General features: G+C 35.9%; 1 protein-coding gene across 1 annotated transcript; it reads left to right on the top strand.

Annotated features, from left to right (window-relative positions):
- Positions 1–1,262: 1,262 nt before the first annotated feature.
- On the top strand, positions 1,263–2,676 carry LOC132614528 (transcription factor MYB14-like). Its single transcript, XM_060328994.1, has 3 exons — positions 1,263–1,398; positions 1,633–1,762; positions 2,181–2,676. Exons 1-3 carry the CDS (start codon positions 1,263–1,265, stop codon positions 2,662–2,664), a joined length of 750 nt encoding a protein of 249 aa, XP_060184977.1. The 3' UTR covers positions 2,665–2,676.
- Positions 2,677–19,196: the final 16,520 nt, after the last annotated feature.

Genomic DNA, 19,196 nt, shown 5'->3' with positions numbered 1-19,196 from the left:
ATATTGGTGGCCTTGTCGGCCTTATTTTGAGCTCTTGATACTTTATTGTTAGCCTTGCCGGCTTTATGAAATACATTATGTTGTGGCGACCTTGTCGGTCTGCATATGTACATATGTGCTGAATGAGCGGATATTCCTATGTTAGGCCTTTTCTGCGTGCAGATATTCTTTGAGTTATGGTTTATAATGTTCAAAGTCACGGATGAGTCAGGTGGTTCCCGGCCTACGGGTCGGAGCCCGTCATACTCCTGGTAGGAGTGTGACACTTAACACCCTTTGCTTGTCAAATTTAAACATCATGTCTTTCGTCTAGTATTTTCATTGTATAGGAGTTTAGGTATTTGATTTTGAAATATAAAAGGATATATCTGCAATAGAATATCTGCAATAGAGTCACATAAATAGGGCAACATCCTTAATTTTATAATATTGTAAATTATACTCCATCATATAATGAAGGGGTTTGAAATACGAGAATCAAACCTTCAAAATTTTTTTTTAATCTTAATTCGAACATTTCATAATTTTTCTATAATAAAAATATAGACACTTCTTTGTAGGGCTTTACCCTAAAGGAAGCCCTTTAAAAACTTCTCAACGGCCAGAGGCGAACCTTACTTCAACTAGCAATGGTCGCGCCTTGATTAGAATCGCAGTCATTGGCCAAGCACAAAGATAAATAAAATATAGTAGATAATTAGACACTATACAGAAGGTTCTATAGCTTACAACTTTTTCTAATTAAGAATATTTAAATAATATTTTTAAAAGTATTAGTTAAATTTTTTTATTATCCCTTCGTCTCATTTTATGTGATGTATTTTGATAAGACATGAAATTTACGAAAGAATGAATGACTTTTGAAATATGTGATCCTAAATAAGTCAAAGAAACTTGTGTGTCTAAAAGTTTATCTCATTAAGGGTAATTAAATTGAAAAGTTGAACTGTTTTTAAATACAAAAAAGTATTTTTTTTTAATAAATTTAAAAGAAAACTATATCACATAAATTGAGACCGATAGAATAATACTTTTAATAGTAATAGTGTCCTTTTAGAAGGAGAAGGAATAGTAAGTAAATGGAATTTAAAAAGGACAAATTAGGAAGTTGTGAGGCTTGTGGGTGAGGGAGTATGAACTTTCTTGGAAATAGTAGTCTTTGAACTAAATATTCCACAAGCTTGGGCGGAGCCCCCATATATGTATGTAAGCAAATCAAGCTTTTTGTATTAGGTCACTCTTGGTTATTTGAAGCCATAATTATGGCAGAACAGAAACATGACAAAAGCATGAACTATGTCAAGAAGGGGGCATGGTCTCCTCAGGAAGACCAAAAATTGATCTCTTATATCAAGAAATATCGTATTTGCAACTGGAGCCAAATGCCCAAATTTGCAGGTATATCCACCACAACAAACCCCAATTTCATTCACTATCTTCTATAATTCTAGAACAACTCTTTCCCTTTCAAACGGGGCATATAATTAGACAAAAACAACAAGCAAAAAGAAGAAAGTCTTCATCCTTTACTTTTTTTTGTTGCTTTAATACTTTTAGGGTTTCAGCATGTAATATATAGTACTGCTTAAGCTTAAGCTCACATGTGTATTTTTGTTGTTATGGGTGTTGCAGGGCTATCAAGAACTGGAAAGAGTTGCAGATTAAGGTGGCTCAACTACCTGAGGCCTGATCTAAAGAGAGGACCTTTTACCTTGGAAGAAACTCAAACTGTGATCAGAATGTATCATTCACTTGGTAACAGGTGAGAATTATGTACCTTAGTTTCAATTTAATAAATAAAAGTGTATTCTCTTTAACAGTTTATACTTTATAGATGATGCAGTCGTAAATTCTGACATTTCCAGAATCATGAAGTATAAAACTCACTGTATCAGTATAGAAACCAAGTTCCTCCCGGAGACCAGTAGAGTTGTAGTTACGAGTTCGGCAAAACCCAATGGCTTTAGCCAAAAATTTGTATTTGTATTAAGAAATCCACTTAATATCTATAAACAATTTATCTAGAATTCAGTAAACTAACGTTTCTAAAATCTAGAAGTCATAAACTCAAAATTTTGAATCCGCCTCTAGTTCCTTCCTTCCCGAAAATGATTATTAAACAGTAAAATTGAGCTATACTCATAATTATCTGACATTAGTGATGTTATGTTTTGTTGAAGGTGGTCAGCTATAGCTAAAGAACTGCCCGGAAGAACTGATAACGAAATCAAGAATTTCTACCACACACATTTAAAGAAGCAGCTGGGGACAAAGGTTAATCATGATCAAGTGAAACCTAAGGCAATAAGATCCAAAAAGGCCCAGAAAGCTAAACAAATGAAGACGCCTTTATTAGCTACTTGTCCAATTCAAGGTTCTGCCAGTATTTCTCGTGAATCTTTTGATTTCACCAAGTTCTCCTCTAGTGATGTCACATTTGATGAAAACTACCAAATATCGGATTTCTTAGAAATGTTGGATCAAGACAACGATGCTACTTCAGTTGTCAATCAAGTTGAAAACATAGTTATATTGGAAAGCAATCCAGACACATCCTCGAATCTTGATTTTTACATAAAAGATTTCATGGATGTGAGTGTTCATTCGTCTAACGTGGATTTCTGGTTGGAGCTATATATGGCAGCAGACAATGTGAAGATCTAGAAGCTAAATCTATTTTGCAAGGTTCAATATATATACTCTCATATATAGATCAAAGGTTGATGTCCTTTTAACATTTTGGTCTTATTATATTTGATTAGTAATAAGACGTGCAACATATATGTGGTAAATATATATATCATAATGCTATGTATGATTTTCATATTCAGTATGCTAAGTTTAAGTTGATACCATAAGCAAGCAGTATGTTCTTGCAATAAGCATCGATTTGGAGATATAACACTAGCCAGTGCCATTATTCAGATTGAATACTCAGTTTAAATTTCATCTTTGATCATACATTCTCTAATTCTATTAAGTCCTTTTAAAAAAATTTGATGCGTTTAAAGTTACTTTTACTTTACGTCAAAGCCCATTTCAATTAATCGATTAACAAGCCATGTGCTTTTAGACAAATTTTCCTACGGATTTCATGTATATGGTAGTATAGCATTTTATATGGACATCCAAATTAAGCTCTAAAAGTTTTAAAAACAACTTCGTTGAATTTTTCAAGTCTTTATTACTTCAAGCATATGAGGAAAAACGAACAAGTTGCATGCTTCTTTGCAACTTGTATATGGGAGATCCCCCTTGCTTTGTTGTTTTCCTTAGTTGTCCTACATGTATTTTGCAAGGAAGGCAACTTTTTATGACACCTGCTATGTAATGTTGTAGAGTATTATAATAATATACGGGATAGGAATCTGTGCCAAACTACCTACTACCATGGGAGATAAGAGCCTGAGTGAATGATTTTAATTAAAAATAAAGTAAGTTAATGAACTACTAGACATTTTCTTTTTCCTAATTCCCTTTAGAGTGTTTCTGTACTTTCTTGTAGTGAAGTGCTGTGGCACGACTTTGGTTCGACGGTTCTTTATGTGATAGTAAAATCTCTTGGAGAAATAATATCCAAATACATAATCGATCAGGTGAAATTTCCGACAAATTAATTACTAACAACGTACTAATTTTCAATAGGTGGTTAGCGATGGGTAATTATCGTGCGGTGACTAGAGTGATGGTCGTGTGGTGGTGATTGGCTATGGGAATTGTGGCTGTTCGTTGGTGATTGATGATAGTGGGTATGCAGGGGAAGCTGGTACTGAAACCGGTAATGATGTTGATAATAGTAGTCAAAGGTGGTGGTTGTACGGTGAAGATTGATGGTGGAAGTAATTGGTGGTGGAGGTGGTTGGAGTTAAATGATTCTTTTTTTGGTTTAAAATGAAATTTTATTAATAACTAGAACACTACATCCATAGTAGTAGTTACACAAGCACTATCATTGATAGTGAGCACACTAAGATTTAGCCAACTTATTACACATAGAAGTGAGTTAAGTGATTCACTTGAAGTACTCCTCGAATAAATTCTGGAATTCAGCAACTATTAATGCTTTATATTGATGGGATATTTTATTGAACACGATAGTTAAATCTCCAAAAGCATGCACTTACATATAAACCCATGCATGTTTTTATTTACTTGAATCTATAACCATGCAAATCGAAAATAGCTCAAAAGTGTTGATTTGATTCGGTGTCTCTATATGCAGCCAATGTAAAATGATCAACAATTCTGATTAATTAATTTATAATATGTATTTTGCTTTTTAAATAAAGTCGTAACATATTGTTTATTATATGAGAATTATTTGTCATTTTAGTTGTTTTGATCCATGGACCTCTAATACCCTACTAGTATTTCATAAACATCCTACATGAATTAACAATACAAAAATTGTCTTAGAATGTTATAAGAATATTAATTATGCAGGAAAAAAAAATCAAATACTGTACAAATGATATGTATGTAGAGATCAATATCTGTCCTAATGTTACCATTTTATTAGTTGATGAAATTCTTTTTATACCATCATTATATTTAATTACATTAAAACTTTAATCTAGGATAAGAAGAGTAATTATGAATTTAGAAAAGGTAAAAAGGATTAAAGCAGTCGTTCTTTTAATAATATGATGTTTCATGATTGAAGATATAATCAATTAAATAAAAGTGGATTTCTGATTTTTAATGTTTAAACTTTTAGATAAAATTGTCAAATAATTTAATATGATATAAAAATAGGCAGAAATAGACTTATAGGTTATCTCCAATAAATGAAGAGGATTTGAAGATTAATATTAACTAGATAAAAATGTATCAATTTTGGATAAGATGATTATGAAGTCATCGAAATTAATAATTCCTTACGCGTCTCGACATTAGTACATGCATGTCTTCCTCACATATTGAACCGTTCATCCAATTGGACAAAAGGAAGACTTTGGCAAAGATTCTTAGATGTCCTACATACTGAATTACAGATCATCATTATTCAAAGTGGGGTTTTGATAAATTGATAGTAGCATATCTAATTGGACAAAAGGAAGAGGCTTAAATTAGTATTTCAACTTATTCTTAATCATAAAAATGAGTAGTATGTACAAAGAAAAAGAGGCAACGTCATAGAGTCGGCGTCATGCTATGGAAAAAAGGAGAAAAGTATTTTTAGATGTCTAGTACCATGTTTGATAGTATTTTAGTTTCTATGTATAAAATTCAGCATATCACAGTGTTTGGTTACCAGTTACAATCCCCCATAACTATTTGTACAAGTTATGAGTCAATTTATGTATTATTTTGTGCATAGTCGAAGACGGATTAACTAATACATGAATAACTAAATCTTGCATAACTAATTCCTGCATTACTGTATCTTCTTAACTTGGAGTTTAGTTGTCTAAATCTTGTCGTAGGTTTTTTGGGTTGTAACCTTATTCGCTTATTCAAGAAGTGTTGTTGTGAGGTTTTTTAATTAGAGAGAAACTTCAAATTAATTATAGGCTAAGAGTTTAGCTCGGAGATAGTAGCTACAATCTCGTTGATCATAGGTTGTTAAGTGGATAGTATTTGGTCTCTTAGGGTAATTATTTTGTAACCTGAAACTGCTCATTGTTTTAGTGAAGTGTTTGAATGAAATTCTAGAGGTGGGAGCAAGGAGGTTTTTCACGTAAAAACTCCTGCCTTATTTGCATTCCGCACTTGTTATAGAAGTTAGTAAAACCAGTATCAAAAACCTGGTTCTGTGTTGAAGGTTGTACTGCTGGCTGTTTGAAGGGCAAAATTTTAATAGGTCGAAGATTTATTAAGACATTATTCAGCCTCTCTAATGTCTAAGTGGTGTACCAAACTAACAATCAATCATAAATCCCATTTGCTCAGATCAACAAGGCTTTTGAGCTAATGCTAATGAACAAGGTCCTCTATTAATTGACTTTTGAATTAAGACAGTGCAGAGTCCAACTAGTTTCAAGAAGGCTAAATGGTGAACTTGGTTGAATGTTGAGTTATATACCTAGAGAATTAGGGATTAATTCCAGCTTAATACATTTTTTCCTTCTTCTTTTTAGTGGTGCACCCATGTTTTAGAAATCCTAGATTCGCTTTTGTTCGCGACTATCAAGCCTTGGAGATATCACATTCCATAAACATAAGGTCTTGAAACTGGTGGAGTTACCTATCTTATGGTGGAATGCCTTAGAGGAATCTTTTCCCCTGTTCGAAACACTTGTTATAAGAGGTTAGAGGGTGTAACGAGCTTGAGGAGATACCCCTCAGCTTTTCAGAGATCCTATTTTCAATTAGATGCTTGTTTTCTCTTAATTTCTCCATGTTGATCTCAAACTAGCAAGGATGTGTTTGAATTTGACAATTGCTTAGACAATAGCAGCAAAACCACAAGCAGGGTGGATGGAATTCTTTCTTAGCTAATTGTTGTAGCCATGCTCATGCTAAATTCTATTGTACAGCTACTCGAAATGCCTATCCTCTTATTCAATGTTTGTTCAATTACTCTTGTACCTGCAAATGCAATGTAGGCATTGGGGGGTATCGAGGAGTGGAGGAATTTAGGGAAAAATACCAAATGAAAGTAGATCGATTTTTTTCATTACTGAATAGGTGCCTATTTTTACCGGATCTTCTTCCATAATGGTACGGGACACTAGTATCGTTGGGGTAGATAAGGCGTCCTTAGGGTGATCTCGTAGTTCCTACGGGGTGGAGATGATGGGGTGGGTCCATTGATTACTAAGTTTGTTTTGATTGATCAACTGGGACTCATGCCCTCTTCTTCTGTATTTTTTAGATGAATGAAGACCAATAAATAGTGTGATTTCTTGCTCCCTTTTATAAACATCATGCCTTTCTTATGCAGCTTTATAATTTTAGAACCTGTCGTTTGATTTTATAATTTGTGGTTGTTTTCCTCGTTAATTTCCTATAATCCCTTCATCTCACCCCTTCTATGCAGCACCTGAAAATTCAATTAAAGATATATGTACAAATTTCAATTTCTTGGTTGAATATAAGTACACCTCCCAATCATCAACCAGCAAATTTAAAAAATTTGCAGCAAAGAATACTAAGGTGAATTGAAAGATGATACTTCCTGTACAAAAGCTGACTTGATCTATGACAGGTAAATTCAAAGGTTTTGTGCAAAACCTTTTGATTCAGAACCTGATGCTTAATACCAAATGATTTTGGAGCAAAATATCTTTGATCTTATTTTCTTGAACTCTTTTTAATATATAGCTGCCTGGTATAGAAGATCTAAGCTGGGATGGTAGCAAGGAGGTAAGGGTTCCTCACTATTAATAGAAGTTAAGTAGATAGCAGCTAAACACTATTAAAAGTACCAGAAATCAGAAAGCTCTGAGAATTGGCTGTTTCTGGTACTTGGTTATCCCTAGGAAAGGATTTGCGTGTTTATTATTCTCCCAACTTCAAAATGTTTTACATAACAAAGAATTAAACTTGTGGATATGCTTACAAAGTAAATACCTAAGGAAATGTTTAGAAATTCTCAACCAATAGATTGGAGTTTGTCACAAAAAAAATGCCAAAAAGTGTTGAAAAGTTAGCATTTTAGTTATTGTAATGAAGATACTTAGTATATACTTGGCTCAAATATGTGTACATTGAAATCGAAATTAAGATTTTTCACTTTACAAAAAAGCTACAAAAAAGAACGTTAGTTAATTTAACGGCTATATTGTCCCATTCTCAGCGCGTGAGCCCCACGTTCCGTTCCATTGGGACGCCGGCGAGGCTGGAACTGGCGCGTCCGATGGAGAATCAAACATAACCGGCCATGATGAACAAAGAGAATACTTCAATTCCATAAACAAACAACTATGCAAAAGCATTTCAAACTGCTCCCACCCAGATCACCAACAAAAAACGATATGGAAATACGGATGTGAAAGCTTCATATACAAACCATGATGGAAAAACTGCTATCTTATTCAAAACAAGAGAGTTCTATGGAGTCATGGCGGAAGATTGTAGGCTCACTCTAGTGGGCAAATTTATCAAGACTCGGCCTCAAATTGAAAGAATCAGAACTAAATTTGCCGAGAAAATTACCATCAAAGGTAAGGTGCAAATTGGGGTCTTTGATTATCGTATTGTTTTCTTAGATTTCGCAAATAAGGATGATTTTAAATAGTATTGTATAAAAGATCAATTGAAATCAAGGGGCAGGTAATGTGGATTGAGAAGTGGACTTCGAATTTTAAACCAGAGGAAGATTCTCCGATAGTTCCTATGTCACGATCCAACCCCGTGGGCCGTGACTAGTGCCCTAGCTGGACACCCATACTCATTCACTTACCAGATCGACATATCAAAGACTTATTCACATTTAACATACGTTATTTTGCACAGATACTGAGAACAAACGTCGTCTTAAGCGGTCACCTGTAACAGAAATATCATACAAAAGCCGGCAGGCTGGCGGAATGCACATCGCCCGAATATACATACATATACAAACATATGGGCCGTTTCGGCCATAATAACAAACGGGACCGCTTAAGGCACAAGTCACAGACATAACCGAACAAACACGACCCATGAACCACATATATGTCTACAGGCCTCTACAAACCATAACAGAAACATATGACGGGACAGGGCCCCGCCGTACCCCAAATAGTCATACATATACATACAGAAATATGTACAACGAAAGATATGTACCAAAAATATGGGCTCCGGATCAAAGGAGCACTCCAAAGTAGCAGAATATGTATCCTACACTGGCGGGTCACCAGAACGAACGTCTGTACCTGCGGGCATGAAACGCAGCCCCCGAAGAAAGGGGGTCAGTACGAAATAGGTACTGAGTATGTAAAGCATGAAATACAGTAATTCAAACCATAACTGAAATAAGGAGTATGGAAGGCGGTTACAGAATCAGTATATCAAAGCCTGTTTTAAAAACATAAGTAATGCAAATAAAAATCATGCATAAGGCTCAGGAACGTGGTCGCCACTCCGATGCTGGCGCCACAACACATCATACTCTAGAAGGTTTCAAATCTCCGTACAATCCCCGAACATATCATATCATCATAACATATCACAACATCAGAACACATCATATGCCATATCACATCATAACGCCGTATATAAGCGGTACCCGGCCCTATGGCGAGGAACTCGGGAACTCGGGAACCGTAACACATCATATTACCGAATATAACATAGTGCGCACGAAGACAAAACCGGCCCGGGACTCGGCGAACGATATCATAGTAGTATGCACGAGCAGAGTAGTGAGAAACTATATGCATATAAATAAATAAATAAATAAATTCCAAAACTCGATGAACAAATATATTTACCGACATTCGAAGGCTCAGAAACAAGTTTCGGGTCAATCGGAATTAGTATACGAAAGTTACAAACTTTTGAAGTACAGAACTTTCTAAAAGCGTTTCAGAAGCTCTTTTTGGAAATTCAAGTAACAATCATATTGGGTAACTTTCAAATATCCTTATGGATAAAACCAAATAGAGTCTTTAGAACCATATGTGCGAATCAAAATATATATCCACGACTTTAGTCGTATCAATTATCTTTCGAACAACATTCGGAAACATATCAACTGGAATCTTCGAACATCATAAATACATGTCAACCCACATGGAGTAGCTTATGGAAGTCAAAGACATCGGCCATCCTAGTGGCTCTAAGAATAGGATTTTCGTGAAATTATACGTATATGTCGAATGCTTATTTCATAAAGACCATGCCACAAGAAAGAAATGTTAGGCTTTACATATCTCGATCGCCCGCTAAACAAATCTCGACTCAAGTCTCGGGCTCTCCAATATCTACAATAACGTTATTAATTACCAAACATTAGCTACAAGTACTTAGAAATCCAATTCTAACTAGTACTTGTCTACAGAAATTTCGGCAGCATCTCCCCTGTAAATTCAACATCCCCGAGAATTTAACTCGGCCAAATTCATCAACAACCATACCAACAATACCAACAACCATACCAATAACATCAACAATCAATTTAAAACGCATTCTAACATTGTAACCTTCTTCTCTACGTAGCTTATCACATTCAATTCAACTACGTACATCCAAGCCAATATCAACGCTCACATATTCATTACTAATCCGAGATCATTCAAGCACAATTCAAGAACATTTAAAATAATCTATACAATATTCAAACAATTCCACCACACACCATACTCCACCCGAAATCTCCACAAATGCAACAAAACTACAACGTCGCATTTTCTTCTTCCAAATTCATAACTATCACAACAATGCACACTTTAGCAACTCCATTTCCACAATTACATAAAATCATATTAAAATCACATTAATTTCATACAACAACCCACAACAAATTTCAATGCCGACTTGAACCATTAAACCTTCATTTACATCATAAAGGCCACAACAACACAACTATCATACTAAATAAATTAATTCGTCTTCCTTCCACCATATGACACCACACGGCCACAAACACACACACACACATAATATTTCCATGATTTTCATTCAATTCTACTTACTACAACATACCTAAACCTTTCATAGCATGTAAAAGAATGGGAATTCTTACCTTTTTCCACTTGACTAGAATTTTTGGACTTGCCACAAAAGTAGTTTTCATACTTCAATGATTATGCCACGTTAAAGAGGGTCTTGGAATTAGTAGGAATTCAAGAAGAAATAAAAAATTTTGGACCAAAGATGGAAGGCTTCCAATTTTTTTTCCTTTTTTTTCGGCCGAATGGCCCTTTTTGTGCTCTCAATCTCTCTTTCTCTTGAAAGTTCTAGAATGGTGGATAATGGTGGACCTTTGTCTATTTATTTGGTCTATTTAATTTTCTCCATGGGCCTTGGGCCATTGCCCTATGGCCGGCCACCTCTTGGGCTTTTTCTTTTTTTTTTTTTTTATTTTCCAAGCCCACTTACTTATGTTTAATATTTGTAATTCATGAAACCATTTTCCAAAATTTCAATTTTTCCCTTAACCTTCCTCAATATTTCCGCATCCACATTTATCATGAACGACTTATATATTAAATAAGATCAAAATATTGCCTTATCTCTTACTAGTCACAATTATTTCAAATTTTCCGAATATGCAAAATACGGGATATAACATCCCATTTGGGTGTTGTTATCGGAATTACCTTTTCATTGTCACTCATGGAATTATATCAAACAGATTGTAGCTCCACCAGGAACTCCTTTAACGATGGATTATGCTATAGAATACAGAACGAGACCTAGCATGACAAAAGTAAGATTAGAAATAGACTTGACTAAGCCCAAGATTAATTCTATTAGGATGGGATCGGAAGATGAATCTTGTCCTCGAAAAGGATTCACTCAGAAGCTCGAATATGAAAATCCTTCTAAATTTTGTACTTATTGTAGGATTTTGGAGCACTCTATTCTTCAATGTAGGAGAGTTGATCAAAACAAAAGTGAAGAGAGAGATGTTAATGTGGACAAGGAGAAACCTCCAGATCAAGTTGGAACAAGTGCAATGGGAAATAAAGAGGAAGACGAGAAAGAAGGGGACGAAAACAAAGAGAAGCACTCTGAGAAGGAAGAGAATAAAAAGATAAAACAAATCTGAGAATTCTGAAAAAGAAAAAGGGAAATATAAGGGAACAGAAAAGAACAAGGAAAAAAAGGATGAGACGACAAAAAATCAGTCCAAAGGAAAGGATAAAAAATAACAACATGAATAAAAAAAGGTAGAAGAGGAGGACCAACAAGGGGATAGAACTATAAAATTCAAGGCAGGATTCTCACAACAAAAAAAAGTAAGAACATGAAAAAAGGAGGAAAAAAGCAGAAATACAAGAAAAAGAAAATTCCAAAGAAGAAGAATGTTGTCCTTGGTTTCAGTTGCTTTGCCTCAGAATATAGCAAGAAAAAAGAGAAAGACAAGAGAGGAAGGATCAGACAGACAAGAGGATAAGGGTGATATTGAGATAGACAAGAATGCTACTCCTCAATCCACCATTGAGAGAAAAAAGGGAGAGGATATACAAGAAAGTAATTATCACGCCCCGAACTATGGCCTGGGTGTAACACAGCACACGGTGCCTTTCTGTATGTGACCGAGCGAACCACATGGCTTGCTGAACCAATATGGGACATGTACTGATGCAAAATATAGGTTAAATTATGAAACTCTGAATAAACATGAGATTTTGTAATCATAAGTCTGAAAATAATGTTTTAAACCGAAGTACGGAAATCATGATAATGTAGCCGACAAGGCTAAACACAACTGAGTATCTGAGATGACATGCTAGACTAGTCTATGAAATCTCTGAACATGAATCTGAATGCTAAACTATTTACCGGGACAAGGCCCCCGGCATACCTCTACTGCATGACATGGACATAAAATAATAGTAACACCCCGAATGAAGTGGGGCTCACCAATAGCCGATACAAGAAATCCTAATGAGTAGATCCGCTGTCCTGTAAATCAATGGCCCCGGGTAAAAGGGACGTAAGTACAATTGAATTGAACTTGTATGTAAAGTAACTGAATGAAAGAATAATAAGTGGGGTGCTCGGGGAATGGGCAACCCAAATTACTAATATGGATGCATTTAGAAACATCAAACTGCAACTGAAAGTATTAGCTGAGAATGAACATGAATAACATCTGACATGGAAATAATATAACATAAGTAAAACATTTTTAAGAGGGAGAGCCATAGTATAACCGACAACATGAAATCACCACGTGAGTATATGGAGTCTGGTACCTGGCCCGACCAGCAGAGCAATCTTATACTGTGACACCTTGGAAATCTCCCCGTTAGCGTACAATGAATAGGCTAGCGAAGAGTACGAGGTATACGATGATTCGGATAAGTAAGAAGTAGCATTTGATGATCTTAATCGAGACTCGAAGACGTTAGGCGTAAAGAAAGAAGTTTGACGAAGAAAGTAAAGGATATGTTATGTGCCAGGAGAGAATTACGAGTGACGAGTTAATGATGGCATAATGATGTCTTAGAGACATGTGATAACGTCCCTTAGATTGGTATTGAAGTTTTGAACTAGTGTTAAGAAGGTTCCATAAGGATCGGAGGTCAAACGAGTCGACGAAAACAAGTTCCGGAAAGCTGGACATTATACGGCCAGACATACTGGCCGTATAAAATCCATGGACCGTATGTCCAACCGTGGATTCAGCCCAGCATCACATAGCTCACTGGACCAAACATACGGTCCAACATACGGTCAGTGAAAATTATACGGACCGTATGTTGGTCCGTATAATTTGATCCGGCCAGCTTTTGTGATTTAATATAAGGGGCCTTCCTCACTTTATTTTCATTTCACTCCCACTCTCCACAAGTCAAGAGACCTCTAGAACATTCTCTAACATTCATCCACAAGAAAATCAAAGGAAATCCATGATCAATAACACCAAATCCATGAAACAAAGTGCATGAAACCTAGCTAAAGTTCATCTACCTCAAGAAATCCCAAGAGAGGTGAAATAGGGTTTTGGTGCTAGAAGAGTATTTCCATTCAAGGGTTGTTCAACCATCATCTAAGGTAAGTTTCATGACCATATCATGTTGTTTAAGGTATTGGAAGGTTAAGACACTTGAATTGTAGAAAGACATAGAAAATGGGTCATAAATGAGTGAATAGTATCATGGTTGAATGGTAGTTGGATTGAATCATGAATGTTGATATGTTGTGATTATGAATACGTTATAAATGACGTTTAGACCATGAAATAAGTATTATATATGAGAAAACGCGATAATGATTTATGATCATAAATGTGGAGAAATTGAAGAGAAATGGTGAATTGTGGTCAATGTATATAAATGATGATTATTGATTGCAATATTGTGGGTATTGTTGTCAACGTTTGAAGGTTGATATAGAACATGGGAAAAGTAGTATAAACAAAGGAAATGCTGCTCAATTTTCCCTAGAAATAGTAGCGCGATCTTATAGTCGACTAACTAACGTTAGCGTGAATTCTCTCTTGAAGGTAGAAACGTGATATCGAAGGAGAACAAGCAAGCGATAGCTTAGTTAAACGTCAAAGGTATATGAGGCTAGTCCTTTCTTTCTAATGTCATGAATCCTATAGCATGACTTTATTTCCTCTTCATGAGTTCTTGTATCCTGAAAAGTTAAAAGCCTATGTCTATGAATAGCAATATAAGATAAGAGACATGTTATGAGCCCTATAATGATGATGATGAGTTAAAGTATAGAGATTATAAAATGTGTGATATGATGCCATTTATTGCGTACACTCACCTTATATGTTGATTCCTTCAAGGTGAGGCAGAACGTCAAAGAATGCTCCATAATGAAATCGGGGGATCACGACCTTACGTTACCCCGATAGAGTATAGTTGTCTTTGAGCCTTATGCATGTACTATGATAAGCATATTATGATAAGCATATTATGATGAGCATGCTATGATAATGATATACACCGCGCCTATATGGCCGGGCAGTCACCGCTAAGGAGGGCAGCGTATACACCATGGCCAGACGGCATGGACAGACACCACTAGTGGGCGGCATGAGATGATACCCCGGACGCTGGAGGCCTGGACGCAGGCTAATGTTATGATTATCACACCGATCCGATATGGACGGGCAGCTTATACATTACTACACCGTACCTATATGGGCGGGCAGTTTATACATTATGCATATATGATATGATGATGAGTATGAGTAAGACAGTATGACTTAATTCCTTTATACTTGACAGTCAGACATAGATGTTCCATATTGATATTTCCCTTATGTCATTGTCTTATTTCATTGTTTATGCCTCTCATACTCAGTACAATGTTCGTACTGACGTCTGTTTTCTTTGGACGTTGTGTTCATGCCCACGGGTAGACAGGGAGGTGAGCTTGACCCAGATTCGTAGAAGTTGTCAGCTGATTTGAGAGCACTCCATTGTTCCGGAGGTGCTTATGATTATTCTTTTGTGTATATAGTCATGTATATGTATTTTTGGGCATGACGGGGTCTTGTCCCATCCTTATGTTTAGCACTCCAGTAGAGGCTCGTAGATACGCAGTGTGGGTTAGATGGTCTCACGAGATGCTAATATGTATATATATTATTTTGATGGCCGAGAGGCATATGTATATAAAACTATTTATGTTTCAATATGAAATATGATTTTCCTACGATTTGAGTATAAATGTGATAAAAGAGCATTAAATAAGCATGATGAGAAATAGAACGAGCGGTGCTCGGTGGTTAGCCCCGGGTACCCGTCACGGCCCCTAGCTGGGTCGTGATAAATACCTTGTCGGGGTATGAGACATAAACATGACATGAAAGGATCTAATCAATAGTCTGAAGGTATCGTCCTAACTGGGCGAAGCGAGACTTACCCTACGTTGGCATACGTAGTTTCAGGTGGTTTGCACCTTCTCGATAAACCTATACGACTCCCAAAACATGAACATGAATATAGGTGGCATCTGAGCCCATGGTGTTTATAACATGACTTGTAAGTATAATATTACATGTATATAGATATATAACTTGTGCAAAGCATGGAAACATGTAAAATGCATAGAGTAGAGTAATCTTGATTCATGACTTGTAACTGAGAACCCATGAAATTTAAAGCATGGGCATTCAGGGATTATGGATTGGTTCATGACAATAATAATGACGTATCATGAATACAATTAACGAAACTGTAGAAGAAGCATGATATATAGTTATACATGTATTTAGGGTTTTCTTGAACTAAAGCAAAATCCTGATTCTGAAGCGAAACGTGTTTCATGGATTATACGTGGCGTGGGGAAGAACAACAAGGTTCCCACATGTAGATAGAAGCCCTAAATACCTTAGTTGCTCCAAAAATTGAAGAAAAAGTCTAAACTTTTGAAGAAGAACCCCAAGAATCTGAACTTGAAACCTTGAGAAGAAAACCCTAAGATTGTAGTGTAGAATCTTGTTAAGAATCCATGTATAAGTGTTAGAATTACTTAGGAATATATGGGAGAGACTTACCTTGATATGGGAAGATTAGGAGAGGAGAGAAAAGTCATGCTAGGGCTGGAGAACTGAAAAATGGAATAAAAAAATCGAAAAAACGCAATTTTAATGAACCTCGGGTGTGTCTGCGTTGGCATCTGTGCCGCACATGGCCTTCTGCGGTCGCAGATGCTAACACCGTTCCAAAATAGAATGTTGGAAACTTCAGAATGGAAAATTTGACCAAAATGCTACTCAAATGGCAATCTGCATCGTATTTCGCATTTTGCGGTCGCAAATGCGTGTCCAATGGACTGCTCTGCAACCCTTTAGTAAAATAATCATAACTTTTTGTACGGACGTCTGTTCGAATCTCCACCATATATGGATGGAAAGGTATTTCAAAGGGCTACAATTTGATGAAGGAAGTTTTCTCAAATCCCCAACAGAGTTTCACTAAATCAGGCCGGAAGACAGACATATCGAAAACTTAGTGATTCCATCGAATCTTATGCACCTCACTATCCGTCTTGATTCCAAAACAACTATTTCCACCTAAACTCTTCCCGGTGAGACTTCATATGGCTAAAATGTCACGGTGACACACATTTAACCCATTCACACCTAATCCGAATTTAGGGAATGTTACAGTAACATACATGTTGATAAAAAGGATCATGAACAAGAGGAACCTGAAGAAGCTGCAAATAATAATGGGAAAAATTAGCAAGACACCAACAATAAGGATGAGCAGAATGAAGAACTGGACATCAAAGAAATGAAGAAAGAGAATAATATAAATAGATCTGAAGGGGAAGGATATGCTGATAGCTTACCAGCGGAAATCAAAGATATGAAAACCATAGATTTTTATGTGGAGATAAACTGTGAACAAGTTGTTCATAATATAAAAAACTAGAAAGACATTCAAGAAGAGGAAGATCAACATGGAAAAGAAGAATCAGTAGAGTCTAGAACTCAAAGCAACAACAGTGAGCAGACTCAAATCAGTGAAAAAAAACACTAGTAGAAGAAGTAGAAGCAAACACAAAAGTGGAGGAAGGAAACAAAAAGATGGTAATGATGATCAAGAGGAGGACAAGAAAGAACATGAGAAAAGTAAGGAAGCAAGTCCTAGAGGAAGAAGCAAAATAGGAGAGGAGACAATAATGACAGTGACAAAGTTGCTCCACTTTCAAAAAGGGGAATAGCAAACAAAAAGCACATTCCCTAGTTTCTAATGACTAATACATTCTTTTGAAATATTAGGGGAGTGAGGTCCAACAAAGCTATTCATAGACTTAGATTACTTGTCAAAATTAACAAGCTGGTTTTTATAGCAATATTTGAACCTTTTGTTGATAAAACCTAGATAGAAGGATACAAAAAGTTTCTTGGATATCAGCATTGTGTTTCCAACTCAAATGGGAAAATCTGGTGTTTTTGGAATTATATCGATCAAACTGAAACTGTGGACAACAATGAACAAGAAATTACTCTCAATATGAAGGATAAGGATGATTCTGATTCCTTTATTATTGCTATTTATGCAAAATACACATCTGCAGAAAGAAGGGATCTCTAGGATAATATTGATAACCTTAACAACTTTATAGATGGGCTTGGTGCACTGGGGGTGACTTTAATGTCATTATGGATCATGCTGAAAAGATTGGAGGTAAACCTTACAAGGCTAGTAAAAGCTTGGATTTTATTAGCATAATGGAAGCTTGTGGTTTTATGGACATTGGCTACAATGGTCCTAAGTTTGCTTGGTGCAACAATAGAATACCAAGAAAAAGAATCTGGAATAGATTAGACAGAATCTTGATAAATGATCAGTGGGCTCAGTTTCTTAATCACAATGAGGCCAAACACTTCTCTAGAACTGGATCAAGCCATAGACCTCATTTAATGAAGTCTGACAATGATCAACAACAACATATCAAGTACTTTATATTCCTAAATTTCTGGACCAAACAGCCATATTTCATGAAAGTTGTTCAACAAGTGTGGAAAACCAATGTTCAAGGGAATCCCATGCGGATTTTACAAAGCAAATTAAAGCTCCTTAGTACCAAACTAAGCCAATGGTCAAAGGAAAGTATTGGATATATTCATGAAGAAGTCAGCAACTGGGAAGCCAAGATCCTCATTCTGGAGGATATAGATCTTCATAACAATGATGAACAACATAGAGAATAGCTGAATAAAGGGTATGATGAGTATGTAAGATGGTTGGGTCTGCAAGATAACTTACTCAGACAGAAGACTAAGACTAATTGGTTCAAGGAAGGGGATTACAACTCTAAATACTTCCATAGTATTTTAAGAGACAGGAGAAGAAGATTCACATTCATTCTATTAATAATTAAAAGGGTGTATGGGTACAAGAAGATGATGAGATTGCTAAAGCTATTGTCAAGGACTACAAAAGTTTCTTCAATTTACGACAACATGCAAGAGGAAGCAATGTGATAAATTGTATCCCTTCTATCATCAACACTAAGAAAAACCAGAATCTTACCAAATTACCTGATGAAAAGGAGATTAAAGGAGAAATTTTCAGTATGAGCACTGAAAATAGTGCAGGTCCAGATGGTTTTAATGGAATGTTCTATCAACAATGCCGGAATATCATTAAGAAGGATATTATTGCTTTTGTACTGGATTTTTTCAATGGAAAAGGGATAACCAGGTTCTATACTCATACTTGTTTGGCCCTAATCCCAAAAATTGATTCTCCTGTTACTTTTAAATATTTCAGACCAATCAGTCTAAGTAATTGATCCAACAAGATTATTTCTAAGATCCTTGCTAGAAGACTAAACCTTCTTCTCAGAAAACTTGTCTCCCAGAATGAGAGTGGTTTTGTAACTGGCAGGCTAATTACTGAGAATGTTATGCTTGCTCAAGAGATTATGCATGATATTTCAAAGCCTAATCAAAGAGGTAACATGGTTATAAAACTTGATATGGCCAAGGCCCATGACAGGCTATCTTGGTCTTTCCTGTAAAGAGTCCTGCATAGATTTGGTTTCAGTGCAGATTGGATTGAAATTATTATGAGGATCATATCCAATGTATGGTATTCTGTACTTATCAATGGATCAAGATATGGTTTCTTCAGTCTTCACAAGGTTTAAAGAAGGGAGATCCCGTATCT

This window comes from Lycium barbarum, chromosome 1, assembly GCF_019175385.1.
Source record: "Lycium barbarum isolate Lr01 chromosome 1, ASM1917538v2, whole genome shotgun sequence".
In the NCBI taxonomy this organism is placed as follows: domain Eukaryota; kingdom Viridiplantae; phylum Streptophyta; class Magnoliopsida; order Solanales; family Solanaceae; genus Lycium; species Lycium barbarum.
This window is presented reverse-complemented; position numbering and strand designations above follow the sequence as displayed.

Excerpts from the sequence above, each read along its gene's own strand:
- LOC132614528 (XM_060328994.1), top strand. The coding sequence starts at position 1,263 with ATGGCAGAACAGAAACATGACAAAAGCATGAACTATGTCAAGAAGGGG. Across the intron at positions 1,399-1,632 it reads CCAAATGCCCAAATTTGCAG|GGCTATCAAGAACTGGAAAG; the intron begins GTATATCCACCA and ends TGGGTGTTGCAG. Across the intron at positions 1,763-2,180 it reads TATCATTCACTTGGTAACAG|GTGGTCAGCTATAGCTAAAG; the intron begins GTGAGAATTATG and ends GTTTTGTTGAAG.